The sequence below is a fragment of the Melopsittacus undulatus genome, chromosome 1 (assembly GCF_012275295.1).
Source record: "Melopsittacus undulatus isolate bMelUnd1 chromosome 1, bMelUnd1.mat.Z, whole genome shotgun sequence".
Classification (NCBI taxonomy): domain Eukaryota; kingdom Metazoa; phylum Chordata; class Aves; order Psittaciformes; family Psittaculidae; genus Melopsittacus; species Melopsittacus undulatus.
Window position 1 is genome coordinate 136,112,409 of NC_047527.1, and position 23,788 is coordinate 136,136,196.

At 35.1% G+C, this 23,788-nt stretch overlaps 1 protein-coding gene across 1 annotated transcript in view; it reads right to left on the reverse strand.

The window, feature by feature from the left end:
- Positions 1-23,788, reverse strand: part of KCNH8 (potassium voltage-gated channel subfamily H member 8) — a 170,460-nt gene that overhangs the window by 56,158 nt on the left and 90,514 nt on the right. The window contains exons 6-7 of the mRNA XM_005143283.2: positions 11,913-12,070; positions 6,222-6,429 (exon numbers count right to left, since the gene is read on the reverse strand). Of these exons, the coding sequence (XP_005143340.2) occupies positions 6,222-6,429; positions 11,913-12,070 (366 nt within the window). The remainder of the gene's footprint in view (positions 1-6,221; positions 6,430-11,912; positions 12,071-23,788) is intronic.

Consider the following 23,788-nt stretch of genomic DNA (forward strand, 5'->3'; position numbering starts at 1 on the left):
ATTATAATTCATTTAACTAAATTTAAGATTTCAGTACTCCTGCATGACACAATTATATCTATTTCTTTTTTAATTTTATATCTTTAAGGTGCTTCTTAAAAACCAGAAAGGACCATAGTTCCAAAGTAACATGTTCTGTTATTATTAATGACAGAAAAGTAAGAAAACTGTAAATGACGCAGACTGAAAAAGAAATTAGAATCAAACATTCAGATACAGAGATGACAGATTGGAAGGAACAATTGGTCATGGCTAGTGAATTATGTCCTTTGCAATTCAGTCAGCATGAAATTCTTTCCTCCCCTCTAAATATTCATAAATTCTGATGAATGTGTGTGTTTGGAGTGGTGAAACTTGACCAGTATTTTATAGTAGAATACAGAACCTTGGAAATTTACAACTGCTCTTTCTGGCAGTGAAGAGGATCCACTTCATTCAATCAATGCAACAAAACAAACTGAACTGCTGCTCCCACCCTTGACAGAAGTGATCAAACCAGACATGATTTACCTAATACCTCACTGGTTAAAAGGAACATAAAAGATTTCAAACCTCTGTTCTCTTCAGCCTCGGAGATTCCCAGCCTTTATCTCTAGGTTCACCTAGACACTGGGGACCATAGTGAAAGACTCAGACATTCCTCTGTTGAAATCACATCAGTATGAGAAAGGAGAAAAGAACCAGAGCTCAAGGCTGCCCAGAAAGAATGCTGAGTGAAGTAACCTATAGACCTCTTCAAGGGATTTGCTTTGTATTTTTATCTTCCACACCTTAGACACAAGTTTCTGTGCCTGAGCCCCTGGCTTGAAGACAAGTGAAACTCGGTAACAGTGCCTCACTCTCCTTTGGACAGAAAAAATCAATGGCTTCAGGCTTGTTTTTCACCAGAAAAACATACTTCATATCTGTGTGCTAAACAGACAACCCCAAGCTGCTTGTCCAGAATGAGATGTGTGCCCTGAGAGCTAATTCAGAGTATAAATCCTTCACTGGGAGTCAGGCAGACAAGTCTCTTTAAAGGGTGTGACTTCAAGTGTGTGTTAAATGAAGTTGGAGGGAAATTTTGTATTGCAGAGTATCTGAAAGTATAGTGGTTAAGTCATTACTGAATTCTTGTTTTTAGAAGTGCTGTATATTATAAAAATAAAATCTGAGATGAGAGTAGAGGTAGTTTATTGAAATAAAGATTTAAACAACTAAAGAATACCCTCTACAGTCCTCATTTTAAAGCTGCTCTCAAACACATACAAATTATCTTCTACAAAAACGCAGGTTGTTTTGTTTGGGGTTTGTTTTAGTTTTGTTTTGATAGCAACTCCTCCATATTCAGAATGTTGTAAGTGTTACAGTGGGTGGACTAGTAAAAAGTAGCAGCTGAATTTCTGGTGGACAGGAAGGATTTCTTTTTGAGACAATTACACAGATTATGCACAGCAGCTTTGACTATCTAAGGGAGCCAGCATACTGACTCCTGGCCTTCTCCTAATCTCCTCACTACTCTTCAAGATAGCTAAGTTTCAGCAGCTCATATGGTTCTCACAGAATGAACAACTTTAGCAAACAGGAAACATTTTCAACGTTATCTGTTTCCCATGAAGACAGATTCAAAAGTCATTTCTCATATTTGATAAGAACTTAAAGGGGAATAGCTCAGTATATATTAATTCAAAACAGCAGACAGTGAATAAAGAGTCTATGCCTAAATTTGTTACCAGTTAAATCTGTAGAAAAGAGAGCAAATGTGTTGAAGTCAATGGTAGTGGAGTGGTAAGATTAGCCAGTAATCTCAACACAGTTTAGCCTCTAGTCCGTGTCAGCTAACAGAAAGTTAATCTTATTTTTACAGGTTGCTGAAAATCATGCCACATCTCAGTGAAACATCTGTTTCACCAATGAGAACAAATGAAAAGAGCAAGATGGAAGGTAACAGAGAAGGATCTGAAAAAGCTAGAAGGGAAACACAGGACAAGGACCATACTGTTGTCTCAGGTGGGTGGAATGACTAGTCTAGGAGTCATGTTTTTATCAGACATTAAAGTTATGCTGCTGCACACAGAACAACTGTTTCCTAAGATGTAGAATTTGATGATGTAAATGTTTCCAGCACCTGAAATCAGTGCCCATACTGCATATCTTCCAAATACCTCATGTGATCTGTTAAAACAATAATACTAGAGCTAAGCAAGAGATACAGATTTTAACATTATATTACACTGGCATATGTCCTGATGCCACCATGTCATGACAGTTCATGAATAATATTCACAGACCCTACGTCTTTCTCATTGTACAACCACGTGGCTAAATTTGTGAATGTAACCATAGTTTTATATTGTTTGTAATAATATTGCCTGAATGACAAAAAAAATGAAACAAAGGCTTACAATTAGGCCCAGCAAGAACAAAGCAAATATACTTTTTGGTCTGGGTATTTTCACAGGGAGAACTTTATCACTCCCATTGCCCCAATCCAAATGCAAATTAAGCACCTCATTTGTTTAAATTATCCAGAGAAATAGATACACAGAAACAAACACTGCTCCCACTGAAGTCAATGTTGTGAGATCTGGGCTATGGTGCATGTCTGATGGCAGAGCAAGGTCCAAAGTATTATTTTAACAGTACTGCAGCTTTAAATGTTTGCTTTAAGGGTTAGCAAAAGCTTAGTCTTGAAATCTGCGCTGCAGGCTTTCTGAAGAAGCACTAAATGGAGTAAGGAGGTTGTTAAAAGCTTTTTTTTTTCTCCCTTTGCCTTTCCCCCGCAAAATAGAAGAAAACATAAAAAGCAAAGAAATCTTTTCATACCAGGCAGTTTTCATTTCTTAGAGCAAACCCTTCCCTGTATTTCAGCTATTGTATGCATTGCAACATCCATACTTAGGGCACCAATTTTTCAGGTGGACGCCACCTGAGACACTCCAGTGAAGAATAAGCATACTTTCCAAAGGGGAGACACATTCCTTTTAATAATGAAGTATAGCATTCAAATTTTTATATTGTATTTTTAATGCTGCCAATCAGAAAGCCTGCTAATGCCTGCAGTGAACTTTGTGCAAGTTCTATTGATGGAAACTTGAGTCTCCAGTTTTTATATGAATGTAATAAAATTTAAAATTAAAAAATTAAAACCTGTAAATAGAAGACTAAGGATCATATTCTATTGCTTTGCCTACAGCAATAAATACCTTTTACATGCTCTCCAAAACTGAACAAAATTTTCCAGTTGAGGCCTTCGTATAGAATAGAATAGCCTCAGTGTCTTACAATAACACTATCTTTATTATACCTCAAGCAAGATTTCTCCTGTGTGCATTATCTGCACACATATTTGTGATTTATTATGATCTCCAGATCTCATTTTACTTTGCTTAATCACACATCCCCTAAATCACACCTGCTGTTCGCCTCTCAATATATCACCTTCGTGGATGCTGTGAAGTGTAGCAGATTGGTCATTTGAAGTTTTCTTAAGGTGAAAAGAAAGGCTACCCACGCATAGCTGTCTATCACCAGAGTAGCAAAAATTATAGAGCATGAAGGGCCATGATGTAACTTCAATATGTTTCATCAGCAAGTAGTTTGCATGTGGAGAGCAACAGACTGCACTGATTGAAGAAATTGCATCTCTTTATTTTTCTGCTCATATATGTGACATATAAGCTTAAACAGAAGTGATCATTGCAAAATAATGTCTTCATGACAGGTATCTGGAGTTTTCTGATCTCTCAAACGCAATTTCTAATACATGAACATTTTAAAACTCTTTCCTTTAAAAAAGACATACAACACCACCCACTCCAAACAAATCCCCAAAGCCATTAAATATTTAACTTAGAGAAACAACTATTCTGACAACCACTGAGCTAATATCTGTAGGAGCTTTGTAGGACTTGTTGCAGTTAGAATCATATACATTCAGAGCATCTAGATATTTTAGAGAACAGCTTTCTAGGCAAAAATGCAAAACCACAAATTGTAGGAAAGAAAGCCCAAAACCTAAAACCAACAAAACCCTAAAACCAATCTCCAAACTAAGAGAAAACCAGGCTCTAACCTCAACAGAGAAGATCTTTGCCAGGTGGGATTTTAAAGTCTAAGAGTACACATCACTAAGAAGTGCCTTGACCCATCTAACAAGGAAGTGCATTGCCTTCAACTGTCCACAGAAGATTAATCAGTGTGTGATAACCCAGATCTCAACATTCTTTGTTGAAATGCAAATGGGACTTCTGTGAAATAGCTTTGTTCCAGTTAAACTGGAATTGATTCTGATGAAGTTGTTGGGTCATTCACTTGTTAGCGCCATTGCCCAAGAGAGGACAGAACTGAGGGGTGAAAATTAATGTTTTCATAGCAGTAAATGCCAAGAGTCCCAGGGGATACAAGGAGAATTTCTATTTTCCCAATGTGGCCCTTGCTCAGGTAAAAGGGAGAGAGACAGGCTGCATGGCAAGTATGGCCAGAAGCCCCATGTGGGGAGCATGGCTGCAGCCCATCCTTATTATTGGGGCTGCAATGAAGGCTTTGAAATCAGCTATCAGTTGTGGCTTACATAAACTGATGATGTGATTTCATAATTACTTCTCACCAAAGAGACTTTTCTTTTTATTGTTATCATTATCTGGATTTGGTTTTTTGTTAGCAGTATTTGACCAATTTGTGCACAGTGTGTTTTCTTTGTGTATTCTTCCCTACAGCTGCAGTCTTTTCTTTGAGAGGTTTACACTCTATGAGGAGTTCAACAGCAGGTCACAGACATGGTTTACAAAAGGAAGAAGAAATAAACAATGAACTAGAAAAATAAAAAGGCTCCACAAATTGTTCAGTAACCTATGGACAAAATGGAGAGATGTATTTATTGGACTTTCTTCTTTTCCTCTTCCTGATCTAGCATTCTCACCTCATCTGAGGTTTATGTCTTTTTTCCTTCAAATTTACTGTTATTAGAAGATATTTAGATACATGATTATGGGGTTAAGGCAGAAGAAAGAAATTAAAGGAGATAAGAACACGGCATACTGCAGTTTGGATACACATCACTGAGCCTTTGGTCACAGGTGTTTGCATTATTCCCCCCATCAAATAGTTTTCACTTTTGGGAAACTCAGCCCTATGTTTAGATACTCTTTGTTTATGAAAGATACAGGTATGCATTATTTACCTCTCACAGATAACTTGCATATTTTAAATTATTCACATGCTTTTTAACTGCATATTTAGTATCTTAACTGCAGAAAGAAAACTAGCAGGACTTCCCATTTTAAGTTAATTTTATCACTCTCCTTGTTTCATCACCTGCTTCAGTGAATGTGTAATAGATTTAGACTAAAGGTAAATACAAGGAGAACTAAAAACATAGAATGCAAGGAACAGGAAAGAAAAGGGAGAAAAAAGGATGATTGATGTGTCATCTGATAAAGACAGCAAAAGAAATTCATCTCTACAGCAAAGCCAGAATTACACACGTAGGAAGAGGTGGAGTGTCAGCTGTTGCTCTAATGCGTAAAACACCTCCAACAGTGTACATGTACCCAGAGGTGCCAGGCTCCTATACCAGATATATTTTTCCCCCACTGTACCATCACACATGGGTACAACTTTTAGAAATCATAATAAGAACCCTTAAACAATAATGGAAAAGCTTCAAATCTGGAACTCAATGGAATCAGAATAAAGGCTGGGGTAGAAACTAAACATTGGATCGACACTGAGCATTCCAAAACCATCCCTCCACTGATAAACACCTTTTCTTCTGTGCAAAAGAGCAAAGCCTGTAAAACAACTAAACAATATACCTGAAGGGAGTTTTTAACTTGAAGGCTTATCAGGGACTATCTGTTTCGATGTATAATAAGGAATAATCAGCACACTCTGTTGAAGAATATGCCTAATTTGCAAAAATAGGATGAACTATCCCATCAGGTCTTCTACATAGTCTGCCCTTTTCTATTCAGATCCTCAATTTCCCAAACATTGTATTACTTTTAAAAATCTAATTTTTTTTTACTTTCCCCATTTTTTTTATTTTAACCCTCTTTTTCAGATTGACCTGAAATTCAGAGCACCATTCTCTTCTGCTTCTCTACAAACAGCAATAAATAATTGTATAAGATTAAAAAAGGGTATATTGACTTATACCTGTGGTTTTATATTCTTATATATATATTTATGCATAAATACACACATGTGTACACATATATACAGTGGAAAGAAGAACTTACCTATGTCCCAGGTAAGGGGATTATTCTGTTCCATCTCCCTTTTCCCTATGACATACCAAATGCAGGCCATCCAGTGAGCAAGCAAGGCAAACATGGACATGAGAAGTGTGAGAACAATTGTGCTGTGCTGGGAATAACGATCCAACTTCTGAAGGAGACGCAAGAGGCGTAGTAACCGCACTGTCTTTAGGAGGTGGACAAGGGAAACCTAGGAGAACAGGGAGAGAAAACAACTTGTCAGCAGTTCTTTTGTTTCAATTAAAGGAAAATCATCTTTTAAATCTCTATGAATGTTTGCCCACTCTTCATTCAGTTACGTAGCTTCTCAGACCAAATCTTAAGACAGCAGAGAATATCAAAGAACATGCTTTAAAAAAGTGTTTATTTTTGCTGTGTACATATATTTTTGATATTTCTGATTTAAAGCAAACAAACTTGAAATACTAGGAGATCATTTGACTTATTTTTCATGCAGTCTTCTTTCATATTTAACTTAAAAACCTATATTTGTGTAAAAATAGACCCTTCTCTCTGGATCTTCCTCTAGAAAAGAAATATAACATAAGAAAATTGAACTGACCAATGTTCATTTGATTCCCATATGAAACCACAATATAAACGTCTTCAGACACACAATTATTTTCAGTTTCTGCTTACAGCCAAGTAGTAGGCCTAGCTCAACTATACATGAGATGAAACCAGCTTAATAATTAAGCCTGGAAGAGGTGATAACATATAGCAGATATTTTGCAGAACAAGGATGTAGAGAAGTGAGGAAGACTTGGATTTGTTCTTCAGATTTAAGCCTGTGTTCATAGGCCTGGGCATATTTTACTGCTCTATAGTAAACTGGGGTCCATAAAAGCTTGTATTAAAACTTCTAATCCTAGTTCTTAAATTTCTTACCTAAAATATTATTGCCTTTCAAGTGTATGTGGCAAAAACAGCACCTAATCTGCTCAGCACCCTAAGCGTACATTAGTTTATGAAGTTTATGGGTTCTAGCCTCAGAGGAAATTCAGCAATGCACAAAGTGATCAGTATGTTCATGACCCCACCCCTCCAAAGCATTGTCCAATCTATGTCCACACCAATGTGCACAGCTCTCAGTTTGGCATGGAATATACTTGGTTTATATTTCAGCTGTTCAGTAGCGTTAGCAAGCAATATGAAGATTAGGATCCCAAATATTTTTCATTTGTTTTTTAAAAAATTAAATAGACATAATTTTCATCAACATTAGGCACTTTTCCCCCCCTTCTTCATTAATTAGACATTAGGATTAATGCCTATGATGTACCTGGCTGAGTCAGGATACACACATCAGATAGAAAAATAACCTCAAACTTGATATGTCATCCCACAGCCTTTCCAGGACATAGTAACAAGCTCTCTGAAAAGAAATTCTAAAAGCTTTATCAACATACTTTTGCTTTTGCTAATCCAGAATAATCCGAAACTAAGAGTTTCTGTTACTACAACTAATATTCTGAAACCTTGATTTTATAGGTGTGGATAACAGCTACATCTAGCTTGACTGATAAATTCTATAAGGTGGGGTATTTTAGATTTATTCATGAAGACGTAATAATTCATTGATTTTAATCCAGTCTCAGGAATTAAGTAGGTGGAAAACCTGTAAAAAGGAAAATAAAAATTCTACGTTTTTTCTTCCTACCACAGTTCTGATAATGTGTATGTAATCCTCCCACAACCTTCTTCATTTACTGCCTGTTGTTTCATTATTTTTAAAAGTTTATTTCTCATATGGATAGCAGGGGAAAAAAAGAAAATCAACAAAACCATGACACTTATTTAACCTACTTTGAAGTTCACTGCTGTGAGGAATAAGATTTTACATTAAAGCACACAAAAATTACAAGGTCTTCTCTTCTTGGATTTCTTATTATGTCATTGACAATAAGTCACTGAAATTAGTTATGGCTGTGGCCTTAAGCACGAGGATATCTGCAAGCCTGTGCAGAAAGCTTTAAAATATTTGAATGAATTGCCATGTTTGTATTAAACTGATCGTATAACTATTAAAATATAATTATTGTAGTTGAATGCCATGCCACTACAACTGCCTCCTTTTCTGCAGCAATTAATTTCTGAAAGTCTCCTTCTCTCTCATCAGCCTGTTTGAACCAACATGGCTCTGTTGCACTTTTAACATAAAGGGGTCTATATTCATGGCTGACTCTTCAAGGTGTTTTAGTAATATATGAACATGATTGCATATATAATAATTGTATATTTGCTATTGGCTTCCCATTGGAGCTTTCATCTTTATATGAGTGCATATATTTTTACTACATGACAAACAAATAATTATAACTTAGGAGAAATTATTTTTTATTAGATTCTGACAAACAAGAAATTTCAAAAGGGCTGTTACAGTGTGCCCTGCCAGTGATCACTTTTAACTACTTTCTGCATATTTTTGTTAAGTAGTTAAAAACACATATAAAACCAGCTAATCGGATATCATAATATTAATCTTAATGCAAATACATGTTTCATTTAAAGGCTTAAAGGCTTCCTCTTTTCAAAATAATTTCTGCATCGATTTGAACAGAGATGTAATTAATGATGTGTATTTGCACTGAATTTTCTCATTAATCATGCCAAACACTCTTCTTGTATTGTGTCACAGATTTAAAAAGACAAATTGAGGAGTCAGCACTCACACTTGTGCTTGCGTAGATTTTTCTTTGTCCAGAGATACATACCATCTAAATCTCCCATTTGGTTAATTGTTTTGGACTAGCTGGGTTAACCTTTTCCTGTCAAAATGACAGAGACAGGATTTTATCTAAAACTAACACAAACTCAATCACAGCAGTGTGCTTAGAAATACTGAGAAACTAAGTTACTACAGAATAGTGGTATTTTCTGTTTGAAAGAATCATCTCTTATAGCAAAAGGCATTAGTAAGGAAACATGGATACACTTTAAAATAATGACTAGTGGCAGGGATCTTTAATCTTTTTTTCTGCTTGATTTGTTGGTTTCCCTCTAAAAAGTATATTCTTGCTCTAAAAACACCAATAGTTACTCAGAGAGGAGCAAATTCAATCATTATAACTAGTACTTAATGGCCTGACTTTTACTTTGGCAGCACTGTACATCACATTTCCACAGACCAAGGGATGCTTTCTGTCAGATGAACATAAAGATAGTAGGAGCTGGGGTCTCATCAGGCATTGAAGTTAAAGCAGGAACATGTGTGTGGTCTCTGACTTCCGAAGAGTCACCCATTTAGAGGTAGGGCAGAATCCCTGCAAGGTGTAAAGGTAGTAGAGCCAACTCATACAGTTCCATATTTTTTGTTTCGAAATATCAGTAAGTATGTCAAGAAACTCCACACCTTTTTACGCACTCTTAACTACATAAGTCTCTAACCAGAGGATAACATTTATATGTCATACATACATAGGTATATATGGCACTGTACTTATAGCTTGCAGAATTTAGAGCATCCCTAAAGGTTTGGCCTTTGTGTCAGTGCCTGAACAGCAAAGGTGTGAGATGCCCTCTGATGCCCCTTCTCACCGTTCTGTTGAGGCAACATCTGAGAGTCGATGGAGTGAAAATCTGAGAACAGACATGAGGAAATGGCTTATTAAATCATAAAAGTCTGAAAACAGTGGAATGTGATTAACACTTCCCCCCAGCTCTCAAGATAGTTGATAGTCATCGGTATCTTGAGGATTATATTAACAGTTGCCATGTCTTGCCACAATTGGAAATACATTGTGTTCCCATCAAGGAATCTTAGAGAGAGCAAAATGACCAAGTTTTCTGGGAAGAATGCAGTGTGCAGACTCCCAGATTCTGGATTTGTTCTCAGTCCCCAGAAGGAAGGGAGTGCTGGCCCTTGACTCTACTATGTATCACACAGCAGCTAGCTAACAAACTTGGGCAAAGCAAATGAAGGAAGCAGATTTGACCTTGTAAAAACTTTTAACAAGGTATTAAACTCTTGAATCACACTCATTTAACTCATTGGAACTATGTCTGTCAGTCAATATTACTTTTGAGATCAACATTGCTATATATCATTAATTATTTGGGGTTCAGTGTTAGGACTTAATCTATCATCACCCATCTCATTAAGGATCCACTACCAACAGAAGGACATTTCAACATTTCAGGATATTCCTAGTTATCATATTAGTGATCTTACCAAGGAAAAATTTTTAAAGTACAATAGGTGAGATGTGTATTAATCATATTATAGTAGTGATTGTGACATTTTATTTGTGACATAATACTGTGACATTTTAACTGTAAAAAATCATTATTGGGTAATACTTTTTTTTTTCCCCAGAATTCAGTACAGAAAGCATAGTGGTCTTCCCAATAGAAGGAAAAAATCAGACCAGGTTCATTTAGAGATCAAATCTTAATGGAAGTTAAATCAACATAGTTATGGATGGCTGTTTGGTTTTAATGTAGGGTATAAATTGACATAGTTGTGTATTTAATAGATTAACCACTGGTTACAAAAAAACAGTAATTGAAGAATATGGAACTATTAACTGCCTGATTTTATAAGCTACTGCACTATCATCAGATTGATGGCTCTTAATTGAACAAATGGAGTGAAAATTAGGGTCATAGAAAGAAATGGAACTAAGTAATAAAATCAAACATGATACATGGGAGACTTCATCTAGTGTTTTTCTGTTGTGTTTTTTTTTCCTGATATGTCTATCCTATCATCTATGTACACGTTAAACTCATGTTTAATGAAAATGAGATTGAGTACATCTGTTTACAAAAGATCAAAGATCTAAGAATTAGAAAGTGGACAGCTTAAAAACCTAAGAGTCTTATGTGAAAAATTCACAAAATTGAGAGAACTGCCACTATTTTTTCCAAAATTAAACTTTTTTATTCAGCGGGAGAAGGAGTGTTTATGTTTTCTCAGGATTTTTTGCTTTTTTGCTTAAATTGTTACTCTATTAAATCTAGCAAAGCTATCAGAAGAAAAACCTAGTCATAGCATAATTAAACTTATAGAAATGTAACCCATCACAATTGTGACATCACCAGACATGAGATCCACACACAGATTTCTCAAAGCAACTGAAGCATTTTGTCATTATATTCCTAAAAAAGATAAAACTATAGCTAAAGTTAATGCCAATTTTAAGTAATAGGTGTTAGAACACACAGAAATTAGTGAGCAAGCTGTAATTTTTGCAGTAGAATGCTCATAGGTAAAGAGAAAAAAGATTCCCGGCTGAGTAAAGAATGCTGACTTTACTGACCATAACAATGATTTACTTTTCCACAGTAACAGTTTACAAGTCTTGAAAAATTGATTGAATTCATGCAGCATAAGAGAACAAAAGCCATAGAGAATTGTATTTGAATACAGTGAGTAGAAAGGAATCTAAGGTGCACTGGTCATCAATTATCCTTAGATAACTAAATAAAAACTAAAATCATATATACATATTTTTCACGATAATGAATGGCCACTTTGACATCTAATCTTGTAATATTTTTAAACAATGTGTACAATTACATTGTATTCGTCCCTTCAGCATATGGTGTGAAAATGCACCACAAAGCTGAAGGCACCAAGCCATTTCAGTTTATTCAGTTTAAGTCTCTGGATCTGGAAGAAAAACACAAGAAACCACTCTTGAAGAAGAATAAAGACAGGTTGGTACTTACCACAGTGACGTTGAAAGCATAAAGAAGATCAAAAGGAAGTGCAGCAATTAAATCAATGATAAACCAGGTAGTCACATAGTGGATACAAATAGATCTTGCTTCAAATATAACTTGGCCAGACTTGCTGACATATGTTGTTCGGAAATTTAAAATAATATCTGCTTGGCAAAGAATGAACAGAATCAGAGACAGAGATCTCTTGATTCCTGGGGATAACACCAGGAATCCACTGATTGTTTTTCTTATGCATGGCAAAAGGCAGGTGAAGAATCATGTATGGAAACAAATTAAATACAACAGTAAAAGATCCACATACAGAGAGTTAAGCCAATTGGTTTACAAAGCTGTTCTTTGTAAAGAGTAAAGAGAATGTTTGAGATATTTGAAACACATTGATTTCAAAGGGAGCATGAATTAAAAACAAACAAACCAGTCAAAACCAAACTAATTACATTGCTCTTTAAACAGTTCCAAATACTGGTATTTTAGAATCATAGAATAGTTAGGGTTGGAAAGGACCTTAAGATCATCTAGTTCCAACTTCCCTGCATGGCCAGGGACACCTCACACTAAACCATGTCACCCAAGGCTTCATCCAACCTGGTCTTGAACACTGCCAGGGACGGAACATTCACAACCTCCTTGGGCAACCCATTCCAGGGCCTCACCACCCTAACAGTAAAGAATTTCTTCCTTATATCCAATCTAAATTTCCCCTGTTTAAGTTTTAACCCATTACCCCTTGTCGTATCACTACAGTCCCTAATGAAGAGTCCATCCCCAGCATCCCTATAGCCCCACTTCAGATACTGGAAGGCTGCTGTGAGGTCTCCACCAGCCTCCTATTCTCCAGGCTGAACAGCCCCAACTTTCTCAGCTTGTCTTCTATGGGAGGTGCTCCAGCCCCTGATCATCCTCATGGCCTCCTCTGGACTTGTTCCAACAGTTTCATGACCTTTTTATGTTGAGGACACGGAACTGTTGGAACAAGTCCAGAGCAGGGCCACAAAGATGATTTTCTTAATGAAAAATGAGGGTATGATTGCTGTGTATAAAACACATTTATGTTCATTTTAAGATTAAAAAATCATTAGTTGCTTTATTTAAAAGGTGCAATTGAAACTTTCTTTTAGCAATAGCTGTCCAGCACAGAGAACAAATGTCATCCTCCAGGATAGCCATTTGTTTATCAACAGAAAAGTGCTGAACTCACTTGAAAAAAATGGCTTTGGGGCTATGGTGGAGGTCACAAAAGTGATATGAATTGCTTGGTGGCTTGTGCATTTTGTGTGTTCCTACACATTCCAGGATAAGTGTCTTTCAATATGAGGTATATTTTTGACATGTCTTGCCGAAATACATTAACGCTCAAAAAAAAGCACAGGTCTTGACAACAGTCTCAATTATTTTCATGTCCTACAAGACAAAGACTATAATCTGTCCTGAAGCTATGTACCCATTCTACTAACATTAGTGAGAACTACTTGTATAACTTTTTATAATGTCAGAAAAGAGTGCAGCCAACCATCAAAGCCGCTGTTTTACTGCGAGATAATTAGCCTGCTGCCTTGCAGATTGTAATGCCTCATGTTGAAGACCATCTCAGAAAAGAGCAAGCAGTGACCCCAAGTGTCAGGGGTCTGGTTAAAAAATAACAAAACAACACCTGCAGGTTGATGGCCTTCTCCTCCTGATAGCCAGTGGACTTTAATATGCAAGTTATGAGAGGCAGCTTTCTACATGCTAGACTTGCCAGCTGTGTTCTTTGTAGTCTAGGTGGCCTACAATTAAGTGTTAAAAGGAGTGAAGAGCATTCCTTGTGCCCTTTTCCTCTGTATATGGCAGCAATGCAGCAGTGACTCCTTTCTGTCTGTTAGATTATGCACAAGAAGATACGCCTTCAGCTGCCTCTTCTATGTGCTGTTATTGTAGGAAGGTGGTGCATTTATTTATTCTGTGGCATTACTTCTGAATGATGTAGTCTTTGGAAATGACATTTTTCAACAATGTTGTTAATATAATGAGGACAGCCACCACATAGACTTAGAGTAAAGGAGAGCACTGTAAACCAGAGCAAGTGAATTACTTCCCAGGTTTCACTGAAAGAAATGCTTTATGCTGTTCTGCAGTTTGAAACCAAGACTGTCTTCTATGATAAACTGACATATACTAGTTAACACATACATTGTTAGTATTCGTATTATGGTATTTCTGACAGTTTGGTTCCTCCATTTGACCCATAAGAGCTGATTCTCCTAAAATGAAAACTGTGGGAAAGTTCTCATTGTTTTGGCACAGTGTTGATTTGTCAAGATTTAGTGCAAAGCTTTAACACAAAGTGACACAGACACATGCAGAGGCTATCTGGTTCCACAGATTGAGATCTTGCAGGTTATATTTGGTTCATGCTTTAAGAACTGCTGTCATACAGTAAGATCTTCAAGCTGAACAGAACATGTAAGTAAAATCAGAGGTATAAAAATTTTAGATTAGATCACCAGGTAGTCTCAGCTGGCTCTGCATTCTTACATCTATAAAAAGTGTTCTGAAAATTACAATAGTACAACTAAGATGTAAAATTAAGATGATTTCATATGGTTCAGAATAAGCAAGAGGGGTCAGTTTAGCTCCACAGGAGTTTAGTAGAGCTAGTTGGTTACTATTCACATTTGCAAATCAGTATGGTAACACTAGCCATATACAAAGCTGCTTCATGCAGATTTGGTTGATACAGGTAAGAAAGACAGATAAGAATATTTACATCACCAGTATTTTTAAACTTCTCATTTGTCTTGGAAACCTCCAGTGTAGTTATCAAAGTTAGAAAAAAGATTTGCTTACTTATTGCACATTAGTATTTGTGAAACAACTAAACCTTTAACAGAAAAGGAGATGAATGCTTGCTTTAAATTCCCCTAAGCCATCTAGTACACCAAAGGCTTATCAGTGTGCACATGGAATTCACTGTTCACGATTAAAGAGATTAGAGTTTGTCCTGTACAACACCACTTTCTGCCTTCTTATCAAAGCAAATTAGGACAACAACCTAACATATTTACATATAAAAAAATTGAATAAGAAATGGGAAGTGCTTCTTTCTTCACCAACTCATTAGATAAAAATCCAGAGAGAGGTAGGTGAGTGTAATCCATCTTTTATTTCTTGACAGTTCTCTGAGCTATGTTTGAATGCAAGCAGTTTCTTCATCTGGGCAACCTTATTCACAGTTTAACAACTGTGCTAAAGCACTGACTGAGAAAGCTGTAAGGAAATAATAAAAACCAAAACAAAACTAACCAGAACTCCTGAGGAAAGAAAGTTCTAAAAGCTCAGGGGAATCTTTAATACAAATTTAGAAACAACCATGTCTTCTGAGAGATTTTATTATTTTTAGGAATGAGTCGTTTTGGCATTGCTGTTTAAAAAAGTAGAAGATTAACTTCTTTTTTCATTTAAAAAATGTTTTCTTATCTTTAAGACTTAGTTATCTTAAGTAACTTAAGTAGTTATCTTAAGTAACTACAATGGTAAGCAAATTATGGCAAAAATGTATAGTCAAACATCAAAAACTGTACAATAATCAGTTCTGAAAGTACCTATGGATAATTTAACATGTTAGAAATTGTGTATCTTGCTGTGTACTAACTTTTACCTCCCAGTGATACCAGTTTATTGCAGAACAATAAAGTCTTGTAAGAAATCTCTAAAACTCATGCAAACTGATTCTGAAAGGTTAAAGAAATCCACAGCAGTAAACATCAGAAGGCTTGACCAGCATGACCCTAATGTCTTAAAAGTTTGCAATTACCACAGCTACATGCTTTTGCAATATTTTGATTCTAAGTTACTGAACCCAATACCATGATTTAACTGAAAAGCTCTTAACTTACTCCTTTCCTTATTTGAGTGTTCTAATGGCTTTTACTCACCTATTCGTGACCATTTACTTTTTCAGAAGCTTTCAGTGTGAAAATCCATGCCCTAACAATGCTCAGTTCCTATGAAAAGACAACTTATTTCATAGCTGGGCATATCTAAGAAGGGAGTTCTCAGAAAGTCTGTAGAGGTTTGGAACTGTTTGGTGACCTCTCTTGAATTAAAGTTCTGAATGACATGTCACATTCTTTATCAAACCATCCCTTGCTAGAATTCTGTGATGCTCACATTCATAAACAGGTAGATCCACTCAGTGAATAGTATGAAAACACCAATTTAAACCAGTGCCAACAAAGGGACAAAAAATGATTATATTAAAAAAAATGGAGGTTGTATTTTGTGCATAATTCAGGTTGTGATCCTAAATTATATAAAAAGAGTGAAAACAATAACCTGATATTGGCAAGCTATGCTATTAATCCTTAAAATGTTTTCCTGAGTAATACACCTTTTCCAATTTCAAAACCTTAATATGTCTTTTATATAATCTCAATTTCTGAACCTCTTTACCCATAAATAGGATTATTTGCCTGAAGCAGTTAATTTTCCTGTGAAAACTTTTTTCTTTTATTATTATTTAGGCTTGATTTTTTTTTAAATAAATCCTGCTGGGATTAGATTTATGATCAAGTTACAGCAAAACAATTTAGGATTAGTCAGATGGTTTGCTAACTGACTGTGGCACACTTTCAGATTATAGCACATACTAGGTAATGTAACTTGGTTTATCTCTCTTTTACTGTAAACTAAATGAAATTGAGAAATCCTGCACTTTTAGGACAAGTAGTACACATATAAGCAGTAACCAGAAGATGGGTGATGCATGATTTTTTATTAGACTGCAATAATTCAATCCTGTTCTTGAGACTTAGATGATTTAGGTATATTAATGCCACTAATTTTCAGAGCAGAATGTTTCCCACACTACTTTCCTCTTCTAGGTGGTACAACTGGCTCTTCTTTCTTTTTATATTTTTTCATCTTCCTTTATGTGATTTTGCATTGATTGTCTTTAGCTAGCAATACTTTCCCCGAAGTCCAAGCTATTTGATCCATCTGATTATTTGTGCCTACATTATTTAATTATATATGGATAATGGTATTAGAATTTAGCGAGAGAGCTTTCAAGAAAGATTCCAGGAAATATTAATGCTTGAAGAGCAATTTATCTATCTATCTATCTATCATCTATCTAAATTTTTAGTTTTTCTATTCCTCTGCTGCTATAAACCTAGATGTTCTTAGTAAAGCTCTTAGAGGTGATTTATTCAAACAGAAGTGTGATTTTTCAACTCAAAATGTCTGTTACCACAAAGCTTGATGATTTTCTTTTAGATGCTGCCATGACAAGGTAAGGGAGATTATGTTTGGTTTATACACAAAAGGACTGTATTACTCTTTTTCACCTGTTGCTATTATAAATCTGGGCTGTTATGAAGACAAATAAACTTTTCAAGGAAAACAGAGATTAAGGAATAAACCCCTAAATGTAGGTTGTTTATATAATATGTACATAAAATATCTATGTAAATAGAAGTATATATAAAATAATAAGTCTTTATAATAAACTGTTGCAGCTGATGAAGGAAATTTTTTTTTCTTTTTATGGAAGATATAACAAATTGTGGACAGATAACATGTTACAATGACCATAAGTTACAGAAAATTTCATCTGAAAATCTAGACCTCATTGGGTCTTTGGATTTTTAGATTAGGAAAGAAACTCTAATATACACATTTAGTTCTTTTGTACAAGTAGCATCCCATTATGAGAGAAGCTATTAAGAATCTTGTAAAACACCCATATGTATTCAATAAATACTTCTTACCTAATTTTGGAATGGAACAGCAAACTATGGTTGTATCGTCAGATGCTAAATTACAATGCAGTTTATCCTAAGAACCAGTAGATAGTAATGTTTTAAACCACTAGCAGTAAACACTTAACAGGTTGATGAAAAAGAAATATGAGAGAGAAATGTCATTTACAAGCCGTAGATGAGTAGAGTTGTAGATTCTCCTTTCTCTGAGGTCTTTGAATAATAACTGTTGTTCTTCCCCAAAACATGCTTTACCCAAACACAGCATATAGGAATTAGTAATAATACCTGGATTAAATATAATGTCTTATATTTAAGATTGAACTTTTTGATGGTAAAAATGTTTCTTTCTTGTCAGAATTTTTATGAACTGAAAGATCATATAAAACTGCATATAACTGAAATGTCAGATATGCTGTATTGATATAGGTTACAGTGAGAAGCCAACCCAAATTTTATACTGTTAGTAATTAGAGAAATGAACTATCCCAAGATATGAAGTGTAGGTCCCAATGGACTTGAAATCTAAAAAAGAATATCAAAAGTCACCATTATACCATCAAGATGGCATTTTGTTACTAGAAAAATTTGTTCCCTCCCACAGCTTAAACGTTAAAAAAACAAAAAGTCTTATTGAGGTGCATGATCACTAAAGAAAATTATGCAAAAGGGTTAGGAATAGTCCATACGCAACAGTACATTTAAATTGTAACATTTGGCTATCAGGTATACCTCTCCCTCGTATTTTTTCCTAGGTGCAACTCCCAGCAACATTTTCTCCTGGTCATTAGAACTTCAGAATATTTTGGAAACAACCCTGTTTGTTTTGTTTGGGCTGTCACAGAGTTTGGGAAACTCATTTTAGAGACATGTTACTCCTCTGTTCAGTGAAATTCTTTTTTACAGATCTTGTGGCTTTAGCTGGATGACTCACATTCAGATCAACAATGGAAACTGAGTTCAAAGCTACAGATTCTTAAAATCCTCAGCAAAAGGATACCACATTCATGTAATATGATGGATCTCTGAAAAAAGCTTCTCCTAGTGTGGAAAGAATCTAATTCACAGGCTTCAATCTCTTTAAGTAACCACTAAGCTCTTTTATCAGTTAAATTTCTCCAGTGAATATAATTCAGGATTGAACACCAAGATGCTTGTCACTGTACAGCACATGAGATGTAGCATGATCTCTGTTCTAAGGCAGTGCGTCTTTACAGTTTGACAAACTGACAGCATTTTTAGGGATTTTAATGGAGCAAGATCTATCCTCAGGTATGATGGACCATAGAAGAACTCATTCCTAAATCCATCTGTAACTGGCAGACTGATTTGCTCTCCCTTACCATTTGTTCTGACAGTGGAAGGTAACAGGATATTGAAGGCATACCTAAGAGGAAATACTGGTTTATTTGGGTAAATTAGCCATCAATATAAAAAAAATTAAATCTGAAGGCATTAGTGTTCTGAATGGCTACTATGGTAACAAAAGAAATTCCCTCCAGGAGTACACTATGGTTGGTGTTGATGCACTAGTATGATATGTACTACCAAACACTGCACTTCAGCCGCTGTACCAATTACTGTGGACACACTGGGACACAAAGACTGACCAGCACACCAACATTAAAACCAAGGGTTTAATTGCAATTATTTACTGTGCTGAAAGCCAATGAGTTCAAATCCCAGTAACATGAAACTGAACAAAAGACCATAAACTTAAAAAAAAAGACACATTTTTTATCAGTTTCCTTGATTTTTGGCACCTTTTCAAATTACTCTCCTCAACTATCAGGGTGTTAAAGGAGAACCAGATAATACCAGTTCTACAGTAGTTGATATGCCAGAAAAGCATTACATACTGTGACCTTTATAACACCACACTAAACACTAGAAAGATTTTTTTCATTATAAACTATGCTCTACCTTTCAAAACCAGACTCAATCCATGAACATATGGAGTAACTAAAATATATTACATTGATGTTTCTAAAAAGGATGATACAGACTTTGGAGTCTTGAAAGTAAACCAAATGCCTAAAGATATTTTGAAAAATGAACTGCTAGCTCTGCTTTAAAAAGAAGCTAGTATTCGTGACTGCAAAAGTGTGAAAATTTTTACATGGGTAGTTTTCTCAATAGAACCTGAAGAAATGTGGCAGAGAGAAACATTTGCAAAGACTGAAGAAACATCAATCATATGAATTAACTTTTCATTAATTTCAGTATGTGTGAAACTCATACAGTTAGCTACTTTGTGAACACAGTTCACTTTGCACAAACAATGGAGACAACAATGAAAAGGTTAAACAAGTAAAACATTCAGAGATTCAATGGGGAAACTGTTCCATATACTTTTTTTTTTTTTTTACCAGTTCCAAGGGGGATACAGGAACGATTTTTCTCAGAAATTACCTGACAAAAATTTGCATAGTACTTTATCTGTAAATCATTAAAAAATATGAAGAAGACCACATGCAAGCTCACAAAAATATTAAGCTAACTCTAAGTAATAATAACAAATATTAACTCTTAAGCATCTAAGCATTTCCTTGGAAACAGCTTAGATAGTTAATTAAAAGGCTTCAATCTTTTTGAAAAATAGTGTTATTTTACTATTACAGTATAGTAAATATAAACACAAACTTTGTCTAATTGTAGCTACAATGGAAGTCAGTCATGCACTATGTAACATGGTAGTTTTAACTCTGTGCATCTTTTAACAGGAAACAAGCAGAGTGAAAATTATGTACAAAACTATTACTACAGCATTTCCCAATGTGTGGACTCACTATAGGTGACACAAATTACTTGCCACAATGCATTTTTTTGTAGTAAAACCTCAGCTTAGACAAAAAAGACGAAGAATCAGTTCTTAAGTGCTTTTGGCACTCTTAAGTGCTCAGAAGCATGTTACTCTCATTGTCAAACAGGAATTAGGAAAGAAACATCTGTCTGAGAGCTTCATTTAGGACAGCTGAGAAGTGGAACAGTGACTATATTTGCTAGAAGCAGATGTAGAATATCTTGACCCAGTTATAAGTTGCTGTTCTTCACAGAATAGTAAGGAATTACATATGGTAAATTCTGAATATTTCAGCCTATACTCATGAGGTTCCCATCATCCTGCATGTGTTTTTTAAAAGCCCTTTATCCTGCATAATCCACTTGCTTTATTTTAGGTTTTCCATCACAAAACCATATTTCAGAATGGAGCCTGCTCAGTATTTCTTTAAGTACTGTTTCTTGAATTTTACCTTTAACTTTGACGGTATGTGGCATGATAGATAAGAATCCCTTCTTGTAACCATTTCAGCAGTAGTTTAAGTCAATGCTATTCATTTTGGCCTTAGGAGAAAGCACAAATGCTCAGATGAGCAGTTTTCTTAACTGTATCTCCCAGGTTCAGGAGTAGTAAGCAACATTTTGGGACACCGATTTCTTGAAAAATTAGTTAGATCTACAAGCATATTTTTTTCATTCTCTGAGAAGCTGGGTTATGATGTGTAACAATGACATCACAGCCCTGCAAGTGAAGAGGAGTCAGGAGAGCCATACAACTCAAATTTTTAGGATACCTCCATTACAATAAAATTTATCTGCATCTACTTGGAATTACAGAAATATTTCCATGGAAATGATCACATCTAAATTACCATGGTTTATGCTTGTCTCCTTTATATCCAGGTGGGTGGTTTTGTGCTTGGAAACAGTTTATGTGTAGACTGGTAGCTGTCCTCCTTAGGAGAATATGTAAGAAAGACTATTGAAAAACTTTCTAACAATATAATGGTCTTGCCAAATTTGGTTTGGTTCTTTGAGTAAGAATCTTTAGAAAATGTATTACTGCTTTTCAACATAAACTTTTTGTACTGTTTATTCACATTGTTGGATAATCCATAGTCCATGAACAATTACTTATAATTTCCAGAGATAAATTCAAATTACTTCCCTGGTGTCTACCTGAATTTTAGGATGTTAGGGTCTGAAAGGACACTTTCTAAAACATGACTCGAAACACCATAATTTCCTTTAGAAATGCACAAATAAGTTCTCTTAGATGTGAGGTCCCCTAGCTTAGCTATAGTTTTACATTACCTTCTGTGTACTTGCAAAAATATGAAATATTAACCATTGTAATTAAGAAAAAGAACATGAAAGACAAAAAAGAAAACACGCCTCTAATGCAGCTTGATAAAATCTGTAATATTTAATATTATCTCATCTGATTCCAATAATTTTGTTTAGCATATATTCAATGCAAGAATGTGCACACTTGACTGACTAAATCATGAATGATGATATGAATTTTCACTGACTTTGTACCATATTTTTAAATTTCTACGTATTAAACATCTGAGACTCAAGAGCTTCATGTGATTTAAGACAGTTTTGGAAAGATTTTAAGTAATTTACATTTATGATAGATGTTAATGGGCCAATAAGTCTCTTCAACCTACAACATCATGCAACACAATTACAGCTTTAGGTCTTCTAAACACGCTGCTTTTACAAACTGAAATTGCTGATAAAACACTTCGTTAAATAACTTAAAGGAGAGAGAGGTACACATACAAAGAGAAGTGATCTTAGTAATCATTAGTAATTTTCTGTTTCAAAAGAGCAAGCCATAGAAAAATTCTTCAGATGAACATATGTGGAGAGAGTAGAAAGAGGGATGGATATGGATTGTTTTTCCCCACAGGTAGACATAGGAGTATGTTGCAGAAAATCACTTAAAATTACTGTTGACAGGATGTTTATAAAGAGTATAATTTTATGGCTATAATTAGTTTCCAGGATTCTCTGACTTCCACTAGAAACTGGATGATCCACTAATAGAAAAATGAAATTAAAAGTTAAAGATCACTTATTTTTATAGCTCTTCTCTCTGTAGCTGTTCCTGGACATCTTAGGAGACGAAATACCTGACACCTCTGATCTTATCTAGCAAACAATGTATTACCATTACCGTGAAAGCCTATACATATTTTTGCTGAACTATTGCCTTGACCTCAACTCCTGTTGAAGGCATCCTATTCAAATGGACCCGTGAGCCTGAGCTTTCCCAGTAATGTTACTTTCTGCAATTAAGGTGTTCAGTAACGTTTAAAAAGGAAAAAAAAGAGAGAGAGAGAATATCAGAAATTTAGAATGAAACAATTGCAGAACGAAAATCACTACATTGGATAGTTACAGAAGAATGAAAGTTATGCAGTCAGGAGGTTATTACTAGTAAAATGGAATGAACTTGGAAAGAGACTCTTACAGCTTTACAAAAAAGAGGAAACTTCATAAATATAATTGGAAAGTAATCAAGATCCACTATGCTCCTTAGAAATATTGAAACTTTAGCCATCCAGACATACCTATCTACAAATGAAGGACCTACCTACTGCTTATGCAAATTAAGGGTCATAAACTTTGAAGAAAATAGTGCAATAAAGCAGGTAGTATCACTCAGTAGCTGAAACACTAAGATAATTTTTTATGTGTTTACATAAAGTTTTTCTCTCTAGCTCTTTATGATTTTAGGACACCTAAGACAGTAAAAAAATTCTAAACCTGAATTATCATTGGACAAGAGGAAGCAAAATATTTGTTCACAGGGGAGCCTTAGAGAAGGTTTGCACACATTACAGAGGAAAAGAGATCTAAAAGTACACTCAAACATCACATCACACAGGTTATCAAAGCATTAGCATATATAGGAAACATCAAGTGAAAAATAATTTTGCCTCAAGAAGACTTAGTCATGCTCCCTCTCCAGTCTCTTCCCCAAAGACATCACACAATGGGTTATTCTTATTGTTTATCTTCTGTTCATGTTTTAGAGAACTGTCGAAGCTAAAGCAGTTAAAACTCTTGCTAGATGTGCTCTTTTCTCATAAATTATTTAATTCAAATAAGCACTCTTACGGGCATACCAACTCAGGAGAACACTTCCATATATATATTTTTAGCAAGCTTAAGTGTATGCTGACTCACAAATTGGATAAACCTAAATGATTTTTTTTTAGCTACTAGGCTTATTAAAACTCTTCTTCTTAAAGGAAACCCTTAGCATCTACCCTAATATGTGCCTTGAACTGATGTGCAGAAAACATCATCTTTTCCTTTTAC